The sequence below is a fragment of the Pagrus pagrus genome (assembly GCF_965226575.1).
Source record: "Pagrus pagrus genome assembly, chromosome: 9".
NCBI lineage: Eukaryota > Metazoa > Chordata > Actinopteri > Spariformes > Sparidae > Pagrus > Pagrus pagrus.
Window position 1 is genome coordinate 21,442,830 of NC_140193.1, and position 22,120 is coordinate 21,464,949.

General features: G+C 41.9%; 3 protein-coding genes across 3 annotated transcripts in view; all 3 read right to left on the reverse strand.

Annotated features, from left to right (window-relative positions):
- The window catches only part of mgat4a (alpha-1,3-mannosyl-glycoprotein 4-beta-N-acetylglucosaminyltransferase A), a 36,747-nt gene extending 34,775 nt beyond the window's left edge, over nucleotides 1–1,972 (reverse strand). Inside the window, exon 1 of the mRNA XM_084361705.1 lies at nucleotides 1,048–1,972. Coding sequence (XP_084217831.1) covers nucleotides 1,048–1,141 — 94 coding nt within the window. The 5' untranslated portion in view covers nucleotides 1,142–1,972. The remainder of the gene's footprint in view (nucleotides 1–1,047) is intronic.
- Nucleotides 1,973–3,369: 1,397 nt separating this feature from the next.
- creg2 (cellular repressor of E1A-stimulated genes 2) lies at nucleotides 3,370–8,336 on the reverse strand. The gene is made up of 4 exons (XM_084361209.1): nucleotides 7,822–8,336; nucleotides 5,798–5,967; nucleotides 4,051–4,164; nucleotides 3,370–3,926 (listed from the first exon to the last, which is right to left on the reverse strand). The coding sequence occupies exons 1-4, from the start codon at nucleotides 8,245–8,247 to the stop codon at nucleotides 3,785–3,787; spliced, it is 852 nt and encodes a 283-aa protein (XP_084217335.1). The 5' UTR covers nucleotides 8,248–8,336; the 3' UTR covers nucleotides 3,370–3,784.
- A 1,655-nt stretch (nucleotides 8,337–9,991) lies between these two features.
- cracdla (cracd like a) lies at nucleotides 9,992–20,304 on the reverse strand. Its single transcript, XM_084361706.1, has 11 exons — nucleotides 20,262–20,304; nucleotides 19,407–19,527; nucleotides 18,229–18,288; nucleotides 17,847–17,991; nucleotides 17,614–17,749; nucleotides 17,364–17,525; nucleotides 15,270–15,512; nucleotides 14,051–15,194; nucleotides 12,329–13,365; nucleotides 10,576–10,696; nucleotides 9,992–10,502 (listed from the first exon to the last, which is right to left on the reverse strand). The coding sequence occupies exons 3-11, from the start codon at nucleotides 18,275–18,277 to the stop codon at nucleotides 10,327–10,329; spliced, it is 3,213 nt and encodes a 1,070-aa protein (XP_084217832.1). The 5' UTR covers nucleotides 18,278–18,288; nucleotides 19,407–19,527; nucleotides 20,262–20,304; the 3' UTR covers nucleotides 9,992–10,326.
- Nucleotides 20,305–22,120: the final 1,816 nt, after the last annotated feature.

Sequence of the window (22,120 nt, forward strand, 5' to 3'; positions counted from 1 at the left end):
GTACTTGTTTCCAGCTTGTAAAAAAAACTACCAGCCATATCTTGTTTGTATCTATTAAAAAATATCTAAAATTGAGCATAAGGGTTTGATCAATACCCCTGTTCTGACTACAGACTTGCTGAATCATATCAACAGGTCCAGCGGACAGAGCAGAGGTCATCCTTACTTGACCTTTGCTTATCAAACAGACTCTTGATAAGTCTCAGCTTGCTCTAGTGGTGCCACTGACTGCACTCCATTTACAGGAAAATATTCAATCGAGCTGATAAGCTCCACAGTAATCACAACATGAGCCCTTGCCTCGGAATTTATCTAAGGGTTGCAATTATTTACACTCCGCTGATAATAAGTCACCAGGGCCCACAACCCTCCCCACATGGATAGGGTAAACCATGGCAAGTGAGCTCTGGGCCCTTGCATACTAGTGAAACACAGACGCTTTTGTGTAATAAGCCTGAGCCCAGATGTGTGACAGGACATGTAACAAATATGGTTATTATTCAGATGAAAAATTTGAATGTGCCTGCAGGAAGGGAAATGACACAGACTGGTGTGATAATCAAGTTACACACTGTGCTGCCTGCACTTCAAACTGACAGGGAAGGGCTAAATTGTCCCCAACTGACTGGGGTTGGATAGAAACAAAACAATGTGAGGATAAGCAGCTGTGAGGGGAGATAAGGACTCGGAAGAGAGCTGCCATGCTGTCAAACTGTGAAAACGCATATATCAGAGGGAATGGTAATAATTAAAACCAATAAACATGCACGACTTTGGACACTAGATATCCCTTGTATAATGTACGTTGGACCACAACAATGCATGTGGTACAATGGTATGTCACGTTCCCTGCTAACCTACTGTACAGAAACAGGATGGGGTGCGAAGTGAAAGGCAACACCTGCTGTCCTACGACGTGCTGCCTGGACCCACGTCATCTTCATGGGAGCCAGTTTGTTAACAAGGCCTTGCCTCTTCTAATAAACAGTTACATAGGTACCTTATGTATGAGTGTGGTTACCGTGATGACGGGAGGGTTCAGCCTACCTTTGCCATTCTGCCACGCTGTGTACCAGGACAGGCTGAGGAACGACGTGAAGAAAATAATCGCAGTGGCCACAGTTCCATTTCTGAGCCTCATCTCATTTCAGCGATGCCTCTCCTCGGCTGAGTGTCGGGGACCCCGGAGCTGCCGCTGCCTCCCTCCCTCCGCTCCTCTCTCTGCCTTCAGGGTGTCGAGACGGGTGTAGGCGCAGGCATATGGAGGCGTCAAACGGTCAGAAACCCCCCAAAAAACCGCTGTAGTTACCCGGAGTGTGAACACGGACTTCTGCGCTGGGAGGGGAGTGCTCAAATGTACAGTCTCGGTGCGTCTTTCCTTGTCGTTGTTCGGAGGGCTGGAACTGGCTCCTCCTGTACCGTCCTACGGCGATCAGTCACGAGTCAACTGCCTTCCCGGGCAAGACAGCTTACATGGTCGGTTAAGACTGAACTAGCTAGCTGCCGATACAACCCATTGTATGTTTGAACAGCCAGTCGTTAGCTACAAGTTACAAGTGGAAGGCATTTCGAGTGTGTGATGGTTGGTCCTCTGGGATAGGCTGCTCGGTCTCTGACGGTGGCCGACAGGCAACGCCTCAAATCACGTTGATTCCGCTTCAACTGGCAACAGATGAACTTTAAAAAATAAAAGACAACTAACCAAGACTGTGGTTGTTTTTTCAACGCTGACCCTTTCAAGCGTTGAAGGCGGAACCTTGCTGGCTTCTTTCATCTGTTTAAGTGATGCATTTCGTCATTCTCACATAGGTAACTTTTACGTTAATACTCCTGCCTTCGGACATAACTGCACATTCACGGAATGAGTCGAGTGTTCGCGCGATATTTGGGACCTGGTCCGTGGGCTGGGAGCAAGAAGAGAGACAAACAGCATACAGAGCAAATATCTAATGTACACTTCACCTGAAAGAAATCGTCGCATCGTTTATATACAGCAGTACTCACTTTTAGTATTTATATATTTTTTAAACTGCTAGTTTACATTTTTCTATCTAATATTGTTTATTTATTTAACTATCTGTATTTGTACTACACTGCAAAAATTGCATTTCTTCTGTTTGTGTACATTTTTGTTGTTATTCTTATTTCAAATTTGTTTTGGCAATGTAAACGTCTTTTTCCCATGCCAGTAAAGCCCTTTTGAATTGAATTGAAAATAACGAGAGACAGAGTTGTGGCAAGTTTAAGTGTTTTATTATTGCGACTGCTGTATGTAAAAAGGGGACATAGTTTTAGATGGACTAAATTACAGACATCTTCAATGCATCAATGCATCAAAAGAGATCGTTTAACAGTGTTTCCTAGTGTACCAAACTGGTTCTGTGCATAAGAGAGATGATTTAGTTAATATATCCAGAACCAGTACTGCACGTTTCTGTTTCACCTGCTGCAGTATTTACTCTGATGGCATTCAAACCATAGATTTATGATAACATTTATAATATTTAATGCTTCTAATGTTTAGTTTAATATAGTTTATAATAGAATTAGTAATACTACACTAGTAATTGCCATGGTAATTTTTCAGATGTGAATCCAATATGGCATGTCAAATGCCTTGAAAATATGACTAAACGTTACTAGATGTATAAATTGATTAAGCCCCATCATCTGATTGTTTCAAAACAAACGTGAGACCGACATGTAAATTTGCTGCCATCCAGATGTAAATGGTGCTCGCCTGAAATCAAGTTTAACCTGCTGGCAGCAAATGTGTAAATCGAAAATCTGCAGGGTAAACAAGCCGGGGAAACCACGATAAAACCTGCCAGAGGCACAAATTGCTTTTGAAGCTAATAAATTAATCTTATCAATTCACTTGCAGCGTCTGCCTTTCTAGTCAGTGTGCACAAATGGGTCTTCCAGTAACAACCTTCAAAATAAAGCCTTTGACCTTTGAGGTCATGCATCGCTGGAAACTGGGATCCGGTTATCCAGCAACTCTGAATGATGAATGCATTCTTTAACAAACTGTGCACTTAGTTGTTTAGTCAAGATTCAAATTGCTACATGTGGAAATGCCTGAAAGTAAAGATTTACAGATTGTGTGAAGTTTCGAGGTGTCAGCACCATGAATAACCACAAGCCTCAAAGCGACCAAAGTGTTTTCCAGGAAGCAGCAGCAACAGCAGCAGCAACAGCAGCAGCGACTCCTCACTCTGTAATAGAAAGAGTGCCATCTACTGAGCAAAACCTAGGAGTTTAAAATTCACTAACAAGATAACACACAACCATTATTTTCATATTTTTTTGTAATATTTTTAGAAAAATATAACCTTTGAAGGGTTTAAATGATAACACCGTAAAATGTATATTTTATCTGAACAGTTTGCACAATAATAGTGTGTGCTAACATTCATTTTATTTTTCAAACAGCACACATACTTTAATGCAAACCCACAAAATGTCAGAAACAGTGTTTATAAAGAATATATTAAAAGACAGATCATCTATGCTTGCTGTGATGACTGTGACCATTACATTTAACTTCCTTATGGACTTTACATACATTCACACACCAAACAGGAAACTGATTTTGTGAAATTGTGAAATTGTGCAAAAGAAAAAAGTGAAGAATAATCTTCTTTTCACAAATTAAAACAGCAACTGTAGTTTAAAAATAAAAAAAAAGATTTTGAAAATATTCTTTTGGCACGACATCTGTAGTGTAGACAGCTGAGTGGATCTGTGTAGGCTGACATGATGCAGGGGGAGAGATATTTTCTTAGAAAGGCGAAGCTTTAAAGTAGTCCTCCAGTGGAATGAGTGATACGCCTCCAATCCAGTCCTGCAGCCAGACCTGGATCAACTCCAGCTTCATGAAGAACCACTTGTGTCCCACTGGCCACTTGGCCATCACAGGATGTCTACAAAAAGAAGAATAAATCATGAAGACACATGTGACACATTTTGTTATTTTCCCTCATTTTCAAGGTTAAAGGAAGTCAACATGTATTAATATACTACTACATCTTCCATTAGCTGACTTACCTTGAGAACATTGCTTCCTTTGCAAACACAAGCTCCTCTGGGGCCACCTCCACCATCTTGCCTGTTAGTGTGAGTCGAGCACATCTTGGATCCTCTGGGTCATATACCATCTGCCTTTAAACACAGATGATCATGTTACCATTGTAACATACACACACACCACAGACAAACACACAATAGGGGTTTTTAGCTTTTCTGAGCCTCTAACTAATTTAACTTCAGCTGGCAACTGCCCCAGGGCCCAGAAAGGTCCAGGCTGACAGTGTGTCAACTGATTTGTGCAAATCATTACTTCGCCTGCAGGCAATCATGCATTTGGTCATGTTAATGTGTGTGTGCGCATATGTCCATCTCTCTATCTGTCAGGGGCTAATCTTGCATAAAACTGGACCCATCAGCCTTATCATTTTTGTGTAAAGATTTTTACACAGGCAAAGCAGAATTTTTCTGAATTTGAACATGTTTATTTTCTCAACAATACTGCTGAAAACAAGATACACAAAACACAAAAAAGGAAAACATGAGGGCAAAAAAAGGAAAAATGAGAGAAGAGTAATGCTTAAAAGAATTGTACAATGTACACTCCTTCAATATAACAATTACTGTACAACAGACATTTAACCTCCCAACCCCACCAAACCCCTGTAATTGTATTGGTCCTTTACACTAAACATTCAACTACATATTCATAAGAAAGTATTAAAAATCATTTGAAAATATGTTAGGATGTAAAATCAACTAAGGTCCAGATGAGGATGAAGCAACAAGCCTAATACTGTTTGTGCACATTTATGACCGCATGCTCAAGGACCTATCGTGGTTACGGTGATTCACAATTTTTGAAAAACCTATTTTAGTGACTGCACTGTTTGATACCACCATTTACTGCTGACTCCTCTTAACCAGACGATAGTGGCTGCAAGTAAGCAACTGCATCAGTCATCAGTCATCACTATGTGTACGATTTACAACATACAGAACAGCTGACTTGTATAGAGATTCTTCGGTGTGCACTTTTTATGCCATTGGGGTCTTTAATATACTGTATATACACCTCATTTCTTTGCACGTTACTGTATAATTCTGTCTGAACTAGTCACCATCCTTTATTCTTTAACTTAAATGTATGTGTCCAGTCATTATTGGCGTTGTTTATAACTGTATGTCTATTTCTGAGTAGGAACACTAAGAACGATGTAAACTGGAGTCAGATTCCTTGTATGTGTACACATACTTGGCCATTAACGCAGATTCTGACTGTGATTATGAGTTTGGAATCTTGTTTCCACTCGAGACAGTTAGTGTTGACGGATTCCTCTGGTGGCTTATTCACATGGCTGGTGTTTTGCAACCTGCGTATTGTCTCCCCTTCATTCCACTACTGTCACTGGAGATACATCCTGCCCTGTTCCCCACCCACATGCCCCCAGAAACACCTGGCAGAGATCTGAAATCTACTAAAAAGCACTACTAAAGCATGAGGCCAGTGCTGAGGAAGGCCTCTGTTTAAATTAACTTAGTAAGACCTTCATTAATTCCGTTTTGTGCTTTGTTACATATTTCTCAAATAATTATTAATAATAATAATTATTGTTTAGTCAAATTACCACACAGCAAACCTCCGGGCCAGGTCACATATTAACTACAGCGTGGGAAGTAATGGGGGTTAACAGGGGCCCAGTAGTCCCAATCTTCATTGGGACCTTTTAGCAAATCAACCCTGCTGTGGGTTAAAGTTGGGACTTACCTGCAGAATTCTCCCTCAGCTTCTGAGAATGTGAGCGAAGCATAGGGATTAATCTTCAGGTCTGATACAGTGTTGTCCATTGGAGTCACATAGAAGTAGATGACTCCGGTGCTGTTGTCCAGCGGTCCATCACTCACTGAGAAGATGTTCCCAAAGGGGAGACCTTTGATCTGTGCAAAGTGAGTAGGATATTAGCAAAGATATCTTGCTACAGAGAACATTCACTGATGATGTTGAGTCAGAGGGGTCTGAATGGGTGTGAATCGTTTTCAATTTTAATAACAAACAAAGATTAATCATACATGCAATTATCCCCTACTGCATGTTCTTCAGGCTATTAAATCAGAGTTGAGACCATCCATAACAGAGGAGCAATCAACATGAATATTTATGTTCTTTCCGTGGTTCAATTTAATCAATATCTGTTGACACTGGCAATCCTCACCCTCTGCAGGAAATGTCAGAATGAATCCTGTCTGTTACCGATTCTTTTACAAGATGTAAAGCTGTTTCCATCCTAACCAACAAAAAATATGATTAAATACACTTATGAAATAACCCTAAGGGGTAGAGCTGCAATGAACGCTAATTTACATTACAGATTTCTGATGACTATTTTCTTGATTGCAGAATGTTATGTCTCCAACATGTTTATATATTTATATATATATATATATATATATACACACACACACACAGCATTGTCCAAAATGTTGTCAAACTGACACGATTACCACTTGAGGCTTGAGACTCAGATGCTTAAGAAGTAAAGTTATAATTACTAAAATGTAAAAATACTCTTGTACAAGTAAAAGTCCTGCATTCAATATTCTACATGATGAATAAAAGTATGTCAATATTACCAGTAAATTTACATAACGAATACAACTAAAGGTAATCATTATGCAGAATTGGGCAGAGTATTGAATTAAAAAGCCCATAACCCCTCAAGGTCTATTTGAATGGTGTTTTTTGCGTGTTCAAGGTCAAAATTTGTGCACTCAAGTGATTCTCATGTGTAACATGATGAAACTTTGTTTGTTTGGGAATTCAGATGTTTTCTTGTCATTTTTGTTGTGGGACAAGTTACAACTTCATTGTTCTCTTTCGTACAAGGTGTCCTTACTTAACCCCCAGCATAGGGTTGCGCAACTCTAACCAAAGCAGCCACATCACTGAAAACACCTGGGGGTGTGTGCTTGGATTTGAATCTATAATAATGCCACAGGTTTTACAAGTACATACTGTTTGGCACGCAAGATTAAACATATCTAGGTAACAGATCTTCCTCTGAAATGTAGTTGGGCAAAGGTATAAATTTACTTACAGTAAACAGCAAGTACCTCAAAACTGTACTTCATTACAGTAATACTATCTCTATTTCTAAAACGTTTTGCTGTAGCCCAGGCTCTACTGACGTCCTTCAAGTGTCAATTTAGCCAGTTATGAGATTTCTAAGCCTGCTGCAGGGCTAGTCTTAAAGGGTAACTCCAACAGTTTTACACATTAAAGTGTGTTTACAAGTCTTGGGCAGTACTACTGTGTACTATGTCAAAAAAGTAGTGTAAGCTTTTAGTAGCTCCAGAGGAAGCTGCATGTAATCTGATGAACTGCCACCAGTTATGTCACTCAGTGGCTAAATTGTATTGTGGGTAATGTAGGCGCCAGGTTTTGTTAAACAGTCCACTGGTCTAACACTGCTGGACTCATTATGGACAGTTTAGAGACAATTCATCAAAATTGACTTAGCAGAAGGAGGTATGTCTCCTTTCTTCTACACATTTCTTCTTCCTTTTCAACACCTGGTGCCTACATTACCCTTAATTCAACTTAGCCACTTACTGACATCACTAGAGGCAATTCATCTGATAACATGCAGCATCCTCTGGAGTCACAAGACTTTTTCATAATGCAGACACCTGTACACTGGTGTAGTTACCTTTCAACTGTTGAGGCGTGGTGACACAGTAATGAGGACATACATTAAATGTAACCTTAGGACCGCTACCTCCTGTGCACGTTACCTTGTCTTGAGTTGAAATGGTGGCCAGATGCCCCCAGTCACTGTAGTGAGCTATGTATCTGGCAGTCCTAGCGGTCTCCTGGTGAGGGGGAGGAGGAGGACCGCTGCCCCCGGACTTCTTCACCTTCTCCAACCGATATGAAAACAGGCGAGAGGAGGACAGCTGCGCCACATTGTCGTTTTCCGGCTTCACGAGCTCTCCGGGGCTCTCCACGCTGTCTCCGAGGACGTTAGAGGACGGGTAAGCCTGCTTCCACAGCCCCGCACTGTCCACCAGCAACGCCGGGGCGACCTCCTCCGACAGGTCCGCGTCCTCCACCACGTCGTTGGAGGAGACGACCCAGGACACGGAGCTCCTCAGGGTGTAGCTCTGGCACAGGCACAGGACGCTGGCAAACACTGCCAGGGGAAAGTAGCGGGCCCTCATATCATTGAGCTCGGACAATGGCTGCCCCTTTTCCACTCTCTTATTTACACCCTCACGTGGATGTGTTTTCGTAACACGAGGAGGTTTTGCAACAGAGATCAGGTTGACAGCGACCCCTACTGCTGAGCCAGGGTTACTGCTCAATGTTCAGAGAAATGTCCTGATACTCTGACACTGTAGGCAGTGCTTTTACTAGTGCTCAAGTACAACTTAATAAAGTGTGTAATAATATCTAGGCTACTCGCACTGGTAGAAGAAATATTAATATTCTTTGCTTGCAAATTAAAAGTACTAATAGGCTACCACACTGTAAAAACACTAACTACAAGTAATACCCTACATTCAAAACCATAAGTAAAATTATGTAGAGTATAATGAGCTCAAGTAATATAGCTACAAGTACTTCAAATCTGTACTTAAGTACAGCACTCATGTAAATGTACATTCCTCCAACGGAAGTCATATTTTACACCTACTTCTACCTCACTATTCTTAAAAGGAAATGTTACAGTTTTTACTCCAATAACATGTATTACCTGTGTTACATACGTTTACTCAGCAGATGTTTTTAAATACATAACCTATCATGAACTCCTTCATTTTAAGGCAAGACAGTGGTTCCTAAACTAAGGGTGGACTCGGGACCCTTTAAGGGGTCCAAAGATGAACCTGAGGAGTTACAAGGTGATTAAAGGGGCATTAAGATTACATATCTTGCTCAGACTTACCTCTTTAGGTGGTAAAACAAACAGTCTTCTCACAGTTCACATTCCTTCTATGGCCATAACCTGCGACAAGGGGTCCCTAGTAATGATTTATTTCAATGGGTCCTCTGCCATGAAGGTTGGGAGCACTGGATAAAATTACCCGATCATATATGAACTTGTAAAATGATTTCCAAAACATTAACATGCAGGATTTAATTTGTATTGGAGTACACTTTAATTGTATAGTGTGGTAGCTGCTTTTACTTTTGTGAGGGTCTGATATTCTGTACACAACATAATGCCGCCAACAACAATGGACAAAGACGATACTTAACAGAGGTAGGTTCTGTTTTACTGAGTATTCACCGTGTTTTAATATATCCGAAGTAATCTAAATGTATAAGACAGATTCAGCCAAGCATCTAGTTGCAGCATTGGAGCAAGTGCCTGAATAAGTTTTGGGTCATTTATATGACTTTTTTGTGTGCTAATGCACCCAGGCAATCAAGAATGGGTAACATGTTTCAAACCAAAAACTATATTAATGATACGCAGTGCAACCTACCATTTAAAGACCCTATAGTCAGAGATATTAGCTGATAACAGCTTGAAAATTAAGTCTGCAATTAGGTGAAAAAAAATATATGTGCATATATTGGTGTCAGCATCAGCATTTGGACAAAATATGTAGGAAAAACATCAGTATTTTGGATATTGGCAAAATCCAAAATCATGCCTCCCTACTTACAGTATAGTTCCGGCCAAGAAGAGCAGTGGGCTAATGGTTTACTTTTACAGTGATGCACAGCGCAGGACAGGTTCTCGATCAGGCCTGCAGGTGGAGGCCAAATTAGTGTGCAGGTGGATATCCCATGATATACTGATATATTACTGACTTACACTCTCCACATAAAGTGAAGAAATGCTACAATTATATTTACTTATTTACATTCACTCTTGCTTCATAACAATAAGTCAAAAAAGATGATTTAGTACATTGCCATTTTACATTAAAGCACTTGACAAAGACACAAAGACCGACATTAGAAATTTTATTATTTAATATAAGCTATTAACAGCAGTGACATGTTGAATCACATAAAACAGTTTTTCGGAAATACCATTTATCTTGAAGTGCTTGTGGTGGACAGGGATTATAATTAACTTTTCAATAGATACTCTGTCTGTCTCTCAATATAACATTAACACAATTAAATAAAATTTAACACACACACACACACACACACACACACACACACACACATACAACAGCCTCAGCAGAGTTGAATCAACATCATCCTGACAGACTCAGCCCAACAGTTTGTCTGTAGGGCTGTTGTACAACAATATGTCTGTCCGTCTGTTTTCCCTCTCACTCCATGGACTTATCACTCCAGGCCATAGACTTTCTTTTCGCCAGTTCCATCCAGGACGGCTGGCCACTGTCAGACATTGGGGGTGACGATGAGGGCGATGAAGATGGCTGCACATTCTTCCGCAGCCATTTGTCCTCACGAGGTTTGTCTGGAACTTTGGTGGGACTCGACTCTGTAAGAAAAAAAGCTGTGTCATGTTGCCAGTTTAGTATCTATACATTTGCACTTATTGTGTGCCAACCCACCTGCAGGTTTGTCTCCTTGTCTTCCTTCCTGTTTTGTGTCTTTGTTCAGAGGAGTGGTTTTTGCCAGGGCAGGGGATTCACCTGATGTCTGCGCCTCTGTTTGAGCTTTCTTCACGTCCACCTGAGGAAAACTGTGTTAGATCATCTGAATAATCATTAGAATAAACTTATGATATTCTGTACTTAATTAATTGTAAAGAAACCCCATGAAAAGACCCAGACCAACAAGGAACTGATGCTCTGATTCTCTCTGATTCTCTCTGATTCTATGCAGCCAAAACAAGCACCATTATCTTCCTCTGCACCATCGGTCTTATTTGTTGTCCTTACTTGTGGCATTAAAAACACATAAATGAGCCACAACATTGCACTGGCAGATTTATTTCTTCTTTAGGATGGACACTGTAGTTTATGTTGAGTCGACCCTTCACACAACTCCCTGCTATTTTAAATTTTCAATAGCACGCGAAAGCTAAAGTGACAATAATCTCCACAACTGCACTATTTACGTCTGTTTGAGTCATGTTTGCTAAAACACTACTGTGCCCAGCTGATTTAGGAAATTACCGAGTCTTCTTTAAAACATAAAATTACATCAGTGACCGGATTTTTAAGATTTAAGTCCTCAGAAGGAACAAATAGACCTGAGACTGATGCTGCGATCCAGACAACTCTCGAAAATGTCTGACCTCCTACTAGAAAATCCAGAGGGAACGCCACTTAAGTTGGAATTTCTTCTTCCGTCTACCCTGACGTCATGAGGGAGAAGTTGTCTGAGGTCACACAGTAATGGCAGCACCCATATGGAGTGGAGGTAAGACCAATTTGTAGACTAAAGTATTTGTATTACTCTAATGAATAGAATATTTACATATATTTCCAAGTATAAAAGTACCCTTAAATTAAATGTATAAGTGTGTCTGTTACCTCGTGTGTAAAACTTCCTTCTTTATTTCAATTACATACGCAAAGAGTCTGCACTGCTGAGGGTTCAGTTGTGTCTTCACTGACCAAAGAGACATCATTTTGTTACAGTGAGCCAAGTTTTTTGTTGACTTTTTTCCATCAAGCATCTGGAACACCTGGGCCGTGAGTTGGAAAAACTTCAAGTAGAAACTTCTGGCCACTGACTCTGATTGAAATACGGCAGGAGAGCCTGGGTATATAAGTCCAAATATATTGAGATCGAGCCCCCAGGAACAGCACCGGGATTTGAAGCAAATTTGACAAAGCAGCCAAACAGTTCAATTACAGCTCACTTGATGCACACCGGCCAAAAAATACTTCTCCCCAAAAGTTTACATTTTGAAAGAAGCTGCTTTAAAATGGTGGGTACATTTCTTTGAGCATTGCAACCCCAGCAAAATGACTCTTTGGTACACAATTAAATCATGTTATCCTCATTCAAGTTGGCGGAATCAGAAGCTAGCTGAAAGTCTATAGTGCACATGCTCTATGGGACACACAATCCAGAAGCGATGTGGAAGATCTGGGTAATTTTATACCCAGGAAGTACAACTTTTTGGGTTTCACTTGCCACTGAGCAGCTTAGGACTGAACAGGGCCACGCCTCCAACACTATATCCAGTTGTCTTTATAAGTCCATGATTGAGAGACTCACTGTTATACTCTTGGTTTTTGACTGTTCATGGGATTTTTCATAGGAAAAATATAGAATATTAGCAGCATTATCCTTTAACTGATTGACAGTCGAACACCTTATGAAATACAGTTACAAAGAAGTACCACAAACCCCCTTGGTTCCAGGTGTAGTCGTCGACTCTGCCTGTTTCTCCAAAAAAGCAGCCCTCTCACTCACTGACCCAGCCCAAACTGGCCGTCTTCCTGACAGCGGTGCACCCTCCTTTTCCTGCACGGTGGCTTCTCTTTCCCCTTTTCCTGAGATAAAAACTAGAGGAAGAGGCGGTGTAGCTGATGAGCTGGTAGAAACTGGAGCTGCAGATGGTGCTGGAGCTGAAGCTGAGGTTGTAGATTTGAGCTGATTGGTGGAGAGAAGACCTCCTCGACTGCTCCAGGGGGGCTGCTGCTGTTGCTGTTGCTGCTGCTGTTGCTGCTGCTGTTGCTGCAGCTGGCCAGAGGAAAGGTAAGATTGTGCAAGAGACTGTGTGATGCTCCCCTGTGCAGACTGAGATGAGGTCTCTGTTAGAGAAGAGTGCACGGGAGACTGGGTCGTCCACGGGTTGGTCTGAACAGACTGTGAGGCAGACTGAGTTGTAGTTGGATGTGACTGGGGTTCACTGGTTTGTTTGGATGGTTGTGCTTCTCTAGAGGTGTCTGACTGAATGGGAGATGTCGTGGACGTCTTTTGTTGCACTAATACGAGTGACGGTTTGACAGTGTGTGCTTGACTTCTACTTTCTGCCTTAACTGCATCAGCTGATGGTTGATTTGCAGCCTCTGGTGGTGTTGTACTTCGTTGTATTTTTACAGACTGTGTCTGTATTTGCGCAGCAGTCGGTGTCTCTGTTTGATTTGTCGTCTGCGCCTGTGCTTGTGGTCGAGCGGCTGCCTGCGTGCCTGTAAAATCCCTTGGAAATCTGCTAGTGAAAAGCTGCTGGAGGCTTCTGGTCTTCTCCATCGCCAAGCTCATCCAGGACACCTCAGATGGGGGCGTTTGGGGAGCCACTTGGGGGCCAGGTTGGGGCTCCACATGGGCAACTTCTTTTGGATTTAAAGAGGTTGTTTGGGCGTCTGTTGGCTTGATGTGAGGATCGCAGGTCGGTGGCGGGTTATGCTTGACTGGAATGGAGAGGCCAGATGGGGCTGGATCTGAGGAGTGACACAATTTGGTTAGACACACTTGGCAGCTCTGTTAAAGTTAGCTAAAGCAAATCTGGTAAAGTACAAAGGTCCCCTTTGATCAGTGAGAATCTCATCACCCCAGAGTTAATATTTACTTTGTGAAAATTACAGTGTACACGTGTGTAATGTTTAAATCTATAGAGAACTAAAGGGAAGATGGTAGCACTGTAAGGAATTCATTAATATGTAAACTTCAGATTAAAGGGTAACTCCACAGATTTTACACATTAAAGTGTGTCTTGGGGAGTACTACTGCATATGTGTTTCTGGTAATGTAGGCACCAGCTTTCGAAAAGGAAGAAAAATGTGTGGAATTAAAAACGGTGATATTTCTGGTGTAGCTGTATTCATTCTGCTGATTTGTTTTTAAACTGGCCATAATGACTCCAACAGTGTTAAATGAGCGCAGTGTTAGACACGTGGACTGCTTTTGAAAACCTGGCAACTTAGCCATTGAGTGACATCACTGGAGGCCATTCACAAAAATATATGCAGCTTCTTCTGGAAACACAAAAAGCTACATACTACTTTCTTCACATATGCAGTAGTACTCCCCAAGACCCGTTAACATACTTTTATTTGTAAAATTGGTGGAGTGACCCGTTAAACATCTTCTACATGGTAAGACTAATAAGATTTCTCAGAGACTCACCGGCCAGTTGAGGGTCTCCGCCGGTGGATGGTGTTGATGAGATGTTTGACAGTTTTTTACTCATATTCCCAGCATTATCGCTCATTTCCTGTCTTTTTTGTTTCTCACTTTGCTCCTCACACACTGGTGACTTTGAGGTCTGGTTAGAAGAGGCATCAGACCGAAATCTAATCGACTGAGATGTGGAGCGCAGTTTAACACCAAACGCCGTCTTTCCTTCGTCCTCCTCGACCTCCCGCGCTTCCACTGCCTCTTCTACCAACTCCTGGCTGCTCTCCACTTCTTTCTCCTCAGCGGCGCCTGTATCTGTGGTTACATTTTTAGATGGTGTCACTGTTTCCACCTTTTTGAAGCTGTCCCTCTTGTCCCATGGAACAACTGAGCTTTTGTGTGCAGCCCCCTCCTGTCTAAGTCTCCCCACTGCAAAGGGGCCCCCTCTTGGCTGTGAGTCTCTTAGTTCTGCCTTTTCCTTCATGCTTGAAAAGGGTTTTTCCTCCATCTTGTGCCGGGCTTCAATCTTCCCCAGCACTTCCACAAAACTGCCTGATCGGGGTCTTTCTCCATCTCGGTTTTTGGCAGTGGTGATGGAGAAATGGAAGGACCCGGAGCCTGCGGCAGGTCTCTTTATTGCTCTCATGCTTTCTGTCTCATCTGGCTGGTGAGCAGAAGAAGACTTGGGTGCCACGGCTGAGCTGAGGGCATTCGAGAGCTGGTCAGAGGAGGCTTCGGTCATTCCAGCCTTGTTTGGAGTATTTCTCTTGTCATGGGACATTGTTTGTATCTCAAGCCCCGCCTCTCTTTTGTCCTTTACTTCTGACGGTATAAATGATGAGTGCGGCCGTTCACTAGGCCTCACATCCGCTGGCCTGTGAGGCTTAACTCTGAGTATCTGCGGGGGCAGAGAGTGCACTCTGCCAGGGACAGCTTGGTCCTGTTGGGGAAAGGTTTGGCTGGATGATCTGGTTGCTGCCTCTGGAGTGATTTGCACCACCTCTGGAGATTTTGAAGGAGCACGCTCAGACTTTATGACAGCTCCTTCTTGTTCTGTTTCCAGCGTCACCTCCTCTCGAGTATTGAGCGGCTGCTCTTCTTCTGTCATGGACTCAGGGTGGTCGATGTTGTTTAAGTGAGACCTGGAGTCAGTCTGAGAGAAAAAGAATGGAAGGTAAGGGAAGTGCATGAACTGCGTGTTGTTTGTCTTCGCTGATTAAATACTCACTGTGGCGAGTCTCTTCTTGGTGCTCGCCCTCTGGTTTCTGGGCTTGACAGACATCCGGTGGCGTGCAAAAGAGCTATCCAGGCAGGGGGTGAACTGGGCTGGGGAGCTGAAGTCCAGTGGAGGCTCAACAACAGAAGAATTGGAGGAGACAGAAGGTGGCAAAGGATGGGATGGAGTCGCAGATTTGGTCGGTGCAGGTTTGTGGTTGGGCGAGAGTGCTCGAGTGAACGGTTGGGGCATAGTCTGAAAAGAAAAGGAAAATCATAATGTAACACTACAGATACAAGGTGAACATGAAGCCACATAAAGACTTTTAGGGGTTGTATTTATACCCTTTAATCTACAACACAGCCTTTAAATGCTAAGGCTGTTTATATTCTACATTTTTCATATAGTAAACAAAGTTGCTGAAACGGCCCCTACATTACCCACAATGCAACTAAGCCACAAAAGGCTTTGTACTACTTTTTCCACATATGCAGTAGTACTCGAGTGAATCCCACATGCACCACTCTGCTGCCGTAAATACTCACCAGTGCATATTAATCGGTGTCTGAATATGGTCTCCACTGAATGTATGATTTACTATTTAGTAATGCTAAAAAATGTAGTGTCCAGCTGTTGCAGGATTACTGTGCTTGTTTTAAAAAAAATGAAATGATATATTTGTGACCCATTTTTTTTTTTTAATGTGTGCTTTAATTAGGAATACATGAGCTTGGCTGGGACTGAAAGCAGCATTCAAGGGTAGGGAAGTCAGACAATACTGAGAGCCAGACGAACGTATACTGTAGTTGTTGGGTTTTTCTTTTTTGGCCTTTTCATGGCATTTGTTGACAAAATGAAAAATATAGAATGTTGTTAGTCTTCCTTTAAACTAGTGGTGCTCAAACTCTTCATAGCATGCCCCCACAAAATTCATGCCCCCCACCCCGCAGATCAGTCATTAACAGTTATAGGAGAGGCACATAATTAAAAACTGTTTGTGTCAAAATTTCATACAACCAGTGGTGAAATAAACCTCAGTTCACTTTACTCAAGTATTGTTCTTCAGTACAGTTTTCAGGTACGTTACTTGAGTATTTCCATTTTCTGCTACTTTATACTTCCTCATCAAAACATTTATTTAGTTACTAGTTACTGTGCAGATTCAGATTATTCAGTGTTTATAGGCTGTTAATTGTGACGTGTTACCAATCAGATATTTACGTGGGTGGGACATCATGTGAGAGGACGCTGCATTAGAGCCTAAGTAGCACATTTTGAAATTAGCTTATTTTATCAGCAATCTGACAGAAAAATATTATATATTAAATATTAATATTGGCCCTGACAATCTGCTTTAAAGGCACTACAAGACATGATTGTAGCACCGTTTTGGACAGAAGATGACAAAGGTGAAACGAAGTAAACTTTGTTTTAGTGTCTTCTGTACCACCAGACTAAAGAGCAGTTTCTTTTCTTGGGGTGTGAGACTCCTCAATTTCTCTTCAGCATTCCACCATAAAAAATAGTTTTTATTTGATTACTTATCCAAACTGGATAAATCGGCATCAGACCCAGTGACAGGCATTAAGAATAATTATTTTAGTCATACATAAATAGCCAATCTCCTCGCTGATAGTGTCTTTTGCTCATGTAGATCATAGAGAAGGATCAGTATTAAATTGTGATTGCTTTGTAATATAACCAGTTAAAAGTTCCTTGTAGTACCTTTAAAGAAAACCTAATCTCAATTCTAATCTCAGACTTGAGATTAGAAAAAAATTAGGATTTTAAATTAGGATTTGCAATATGTGCAAATTTTAAAGGAATTCCCTCCTCGCATGGTGGTCATGGTACTCGAGAAACACATGCACACAAGAATTACACTTGCATAAGCAAGATGTCCAAAAATGTTGCCACACTCTGAGAGGATGCTGCTTGTCTCTTCTCTTCCTGTCCCTGCTATGGATGGAGTTGAACCAGAGTGGTTGGTGCAGATTAAAACTAGTATACTTAGTCTGCCCGTCTACCCTCAACTATACTGTACATGAACTAATCTAATAGGCAGATTACTGACCATGCGAGGATAAAGCAGGATGATAAACTCACCTTGCTGAGGGTTCCCTGCATTGTGACATCCCCTCTAGAGATCTCAGAGGGGCTGTGGGGATGACTGTCATCCTCAGAGCGGCTTTCCTGATCCTCCGGTCGTCTGACCGGCAGAACCAGAGGAGGCGGCCCCAAATGCAGCTTCTGCAGCTGGAGCTTCATCTGTGATACCAGAACAAAGGTGTTTTTAAAAAGACTACATTCAAAAAGGCTCAGTTCTCAACAAAACACCTAGAATAAAAGTCTGGACCTGCAGAGCTTTGATCTTGCTGTGAACATTCTCCTGTGATAAGACCCTGGCTGGTTCAGCCTCTGTCAGGACCTCATCTGCCTGAAAGATGCTGTCATGGGACAGTGCCCGTGATCCCATCATCCCCTGGGGGCATCTGTGGGCCAGAAGAAAAGAGAGGTGAAGGCATAGACTGGAAATCAGAACAGAAACGGATCTGTAAAGCACACATCTGCAATCATGTAGACACTCACGTCAAATCTTCCTCTGATCCCAGATCTTTTCCGGCTGTAATGTCACTGGCTGACTGGCTGAGTTTGACGTCTTCCTCTGCACCTGCTCTCTTACTCCTCCCGAAGAGGCGAGTTTTCAGAGACTTAAGCTTGGACTTTTTACGTCCTAGCAGAGATTGAGATGGAGACAGATCCAGGTCACACACACCTCCTCTCTACACCCTATATATTCTCTGATGATCTTTTCTAATTGTTACATCAAATCTGTGTCAACTCGTGTGGTAGATTATGATCCATCATTGATGATAAATGGTGCCTCGGTGTGTACCGCTGACATGTTTCAATGTTATGCTGACAAAGGCCTTTATTTTAAAAGCTTGCTCTCTCTGGAAGATAATCTCACCTGCAATGTCCTCGGTGCTTTCTTCTGTATCTCCACAGAAAGACTCCATTGATCTGATTCCTGAAAGACGTGCAGAACCGACGACAGGGAGGTGTGTAAAGAAAGACGAGCAATTGCGACAACAAAAACTTGAGGCACACACTTTTTACAGGCTATTGTCACGTGCTGGAGTGTGTAAAACGTGGTCTGATTATGCCAGTGGTGTGTTCTGTGTGATAGTGTGAAGATGAAACGCTGGACTTCAGGTTCAAAGGTTTATTGGCATTATCAGGAACAGTACAAACTTTACTGTTGCTAGGTGCGGCATGCTGAGGCAACTCTGCTGAGACCATGTGATCAACAAAATATAATCAAAGAAGCTTTTACAAGAGGACTATATTCAGAGTTGTCAAGAACAAAAACATACATAATCATCATGCTATCACAAAGCAGTGCAGCCTGGATATCAGATGCACAAAGCAAAAGCTAAAATCTAGCTCTCAGGCAGCTCTTCTTATGACTGACAAACATCCGGATTTGTGCGAGATTCAGTGCAGTGTGTTTGTTCCCTTTGTTTTCCAGACTTTATTCTGTACCCTGCCCTGAAGCTGCTTTTCTATTTGAGAAATGCACCCAGCGTTTTCTGTGCAGCCAAGGAACTGTTGTCAACAGCATGTCCTGCACAGCATGGGTGTCTGATAAAACAAGATGTGTCAGGTTATGGATAAACATGCAAAGTCCACACTGCACCTCTCATATCACCCAGCCTGTGCTCTCAGCATACAATCACACCCTATCGAGAACTATATAAGCAGAATGAGAGAAAAGAAGAAGTCATGTTTGACTAACACAACATTCAAACCTCTTGCCCTACAAATACACTTCAGCTTGTCTGTGGACTGAAACTCAAGCGCTCACAAATCAGGCCGCACCTCAGAGTTCTGTCATCCGGTGATCCCAGCTACAGCCTCAACAGAAACAGAGGATAATCCCGTGGATTATTGACATTGTGGAGAGATCCTTGTAAGATTTCACAACGCCATAATCCACAACAACAGCTTAATCACAAACTTCCCCCTGGCACGTACTGCAGCACAAAGTATTCACCTGACATTCACAGGGAAAGTACTTGTCCTTCTCAATGTGAAAACCTGTTAAAGCACACACACACACATTCAAACACTGTTCTGTGTACTCACCCAGCGTCTAACAGCAGCAAGTCTGCTCCTCTTCCCCCGTCTTTGTCCTCCTCTCTGAGCCGAGTTGTCTCGGCTGTGCCACTCTCCTAATGTTTAAACCTCAGGCTTGTGTCATCCACATCTGCAGACGGGGGGAGATGCAGAGGGAAGTGGAAGGAGAGAGAGAAAACCGGCAGGGAGAAAGAGAGAGAGAGTAAGAGAGAGAAGGACACTTCATGACAGGGTAAGCAAATGCACAAAGAGAAAAGAGGACAGAGGAGAATGAGAGAGAGGGAGAGAGAGAGAGAGAGAGAGCGAGAGAGAAAGAGAGAGAGAGATACTCTATTACATTAGTGGCACACTGTGGCCCTCTGCGCTAAGCTCCTTATAAAACGCTAACCTGATTTTAGGCCCAGAAATGAGAGTAGAGGGAAAAAAAATAAAGCTCCAGTTGGAAAGAGGACAGGCACACACGAATTACGGCTCATAGGGCTGTTTACACATTACACCAGGTTGCCTACACTGCTGGGCGGTCACGGAGGAGAGTCTGTGCATATATGTGTGTGTGTGTGTGTGTGTGTGTGTGTGTGTCGTAGAAAGTTAAAAATTAAATAAAAACACAGACCAGGAATCAGCTGTCTCCCCCCTGGTGAGATCCAGAGTTCAAATCCAAATGTAGCAGACAGACACTGGAGCTAAAATCATCTTTACTGCTTTCTATGTGTGTTATAGAGAAATGTGTTTTTACAAATGCAGGAATTTGTGTGTCCACACATGACTACACATCAAGTACTTTTATGGGCACATGATTGTTCGTTTCCGTCAAAGACTCTTCCACTAAGGCATCATGGTGACCCCTGTGTGTAAGATATTTACCATATAGATGAAATGTCCCTGGTTTGATTGTTGCATGTGTTCATCTGGTAAGACAAGATATCAATGGTAAATAATCATATTGCAATTATTTTGACAGATATTGCGATATGATTCACGATTAATTGGAATGATCATTTTTGCATTACAATTTTCAATTTCACTGAAAACCACTGGTGGACTCAGGGTGCCCCCATGTTGGAAAAAAAATGTGCCCCCTTGGTAGATAAAACGGATGCCCTTCCAGTGGACAAAATATAATAAAGTGCCCTCTCTTCACTATAAGTGTACCATGACTTTCTGTGCACTGGTGCCACACCGCATACAGCTGGTGCCCTTTCTATTTTTTTCACCCCTGCCCCTCAAACATCCTGAGTCCACCACTGCTGAAAACACTATTGAAATCACGATGATGATGAGGATGTGACATTTTTTGGGGCCTGTACCAAACATATTGAGAATATGCAGGACAGGGGATCCCTGCAGCACTACAGCACTTCATAATAATGCTTTTTTTGTCACATATTTACCTTTTAGCAAAAAAAACCTGCAGCTTCTATCAATTTGGATAACACACAATTTTTTTTATTCATATACAGCCCTTGTCTGAAACAATAAAAAGTGGCTCTTTCACTAACACTGGTAAAAAAGACAAACATATGTCCTTCACCCATGTTTTATTATATATAAAAATAGTGAACATTCACGCAGGATTGAATTCAGGGATAGAAACAGCACTATCTAGGCCACTGGGCTACAATCAGCGAGAGGGAGGGCAGCAGGAAGTGGAGAGCAAACCTATGCATGCACATTTTTTTTTGTGTGTGTGTTTGGATGTGTGTGGCCTGAACAGCTATTCTTATGAGGCTCCTCATCTCACAAATCCTTATCTGTTCCAGCAGAATATAAACCCAGCCGGTGACATCTGGATTACATGCAGCCAGACACATGTTAACAGACCACAGTGACATAAGAGCCTCGGATGTTGTTTTGTTTAATTTCCCCCATTCAGGGATTTATTGTCTGTTGTGAGAGACAATGTGTATGCAAGCTTATCTTATTTGATAATGTGATTATGTCTGATGTATATGAAAGCTGTCTGTGATAATAGAAATATGCTGTATGGTTACTGCACTTCTTACACAGCCTCTGTCCACTCCGCTGAGGGAAAACAGAGGTTCGGACATTTGTTTCAGTCATGGTCATCCTCAGTTCATGTGCTTTTCTGATGGATTATAATTTCCTCCTCTCAGAGCCCAGACGAGGACTGTGCATATCGAGATTAAGGCCGATAGATAATCCGATCACAGCGCTGTTTGAACTCACGCGTCGACCATTCATTCAAATAGTTTCCCATGAAAATTTAATGAGGCAGATATTTCCTTTATGATTGTTTTTTCATGGGGGGTATATTTTGTTGCGAGGGTGACATAAACCAAGTCACTGCTCCCAGAGGCTGACTTTTCTCATAGTCTATTTACAAAGCTTTAGGTTGGCACCATATTAGATAATATCACACATTTTGTTGAAACTTTATAATAAGGATACAAAACATGTACTTATAAATGCTGAACTGAAGCATGAATTAATGCAGGATGTATGATCTATTCCTGTTGTTCACAATTAACAAATAATCAAGTAGCTATTACTTTATGTGATTAGTTCACATTTGAAAGATTATCAGTTCAGGCTGTGTTTTTTTTTTTAATTCAAATGAACAGCCTGTTATCAGACTTCAGCAGAGCTTGATGGCGAGCCGATCATTTGAATCAGGTTTGTTGGAGCAGGACAATATGAAAAACATGATGCTGAAATTAGACTGAAATGGATATAATTTTTCATATTTACTAATCCTATAAGAC

Coding starts and splice junctions, on each gene's coding strand:
- cracdla (XM_084361706.1), bottom strand. CDS start 18,277: ATGGAGTCTTTCTGTGGAGATACAGAAGAAAGCACCGAGGACATTGCA. Junction 13,366..14,050: donor CGGAGACCCTCAACTGGCCG/GTGAGTCTCTGA, acceptor GTCACTCCTCAG/ATCCAGCCCCATCTGGCCTC. Junction 10,503..10,575: donor ACAAGGAGACAAACCTGCAG/GTGGGTTGGCAC, acceptor TTTTTCTTACAG/AGTCGAGTCCCACCAAAGTT.
- creg2 (XM_084361209.1), bottom strand. CDS start 8,247: ATGAGGGCCCGCTACTTTCCCCTGGCAGTGTTTGCCAGCGTCCTGTGC. Junction 5,968..7,821: donor CCATTTCAACTCAAGACAAG/GTAACGTGCACA, acceptor CACTTTGCACAG/ATCAAAGGTCTCCCCTTTGG. Junction 3,927..4,050: donor AAGGAAGCAATGTTCTCAAG/GTAAGTCAGCTA, acceptor TTCTTTTTGTAG/ACATCCTGTGATGGCCAAGT.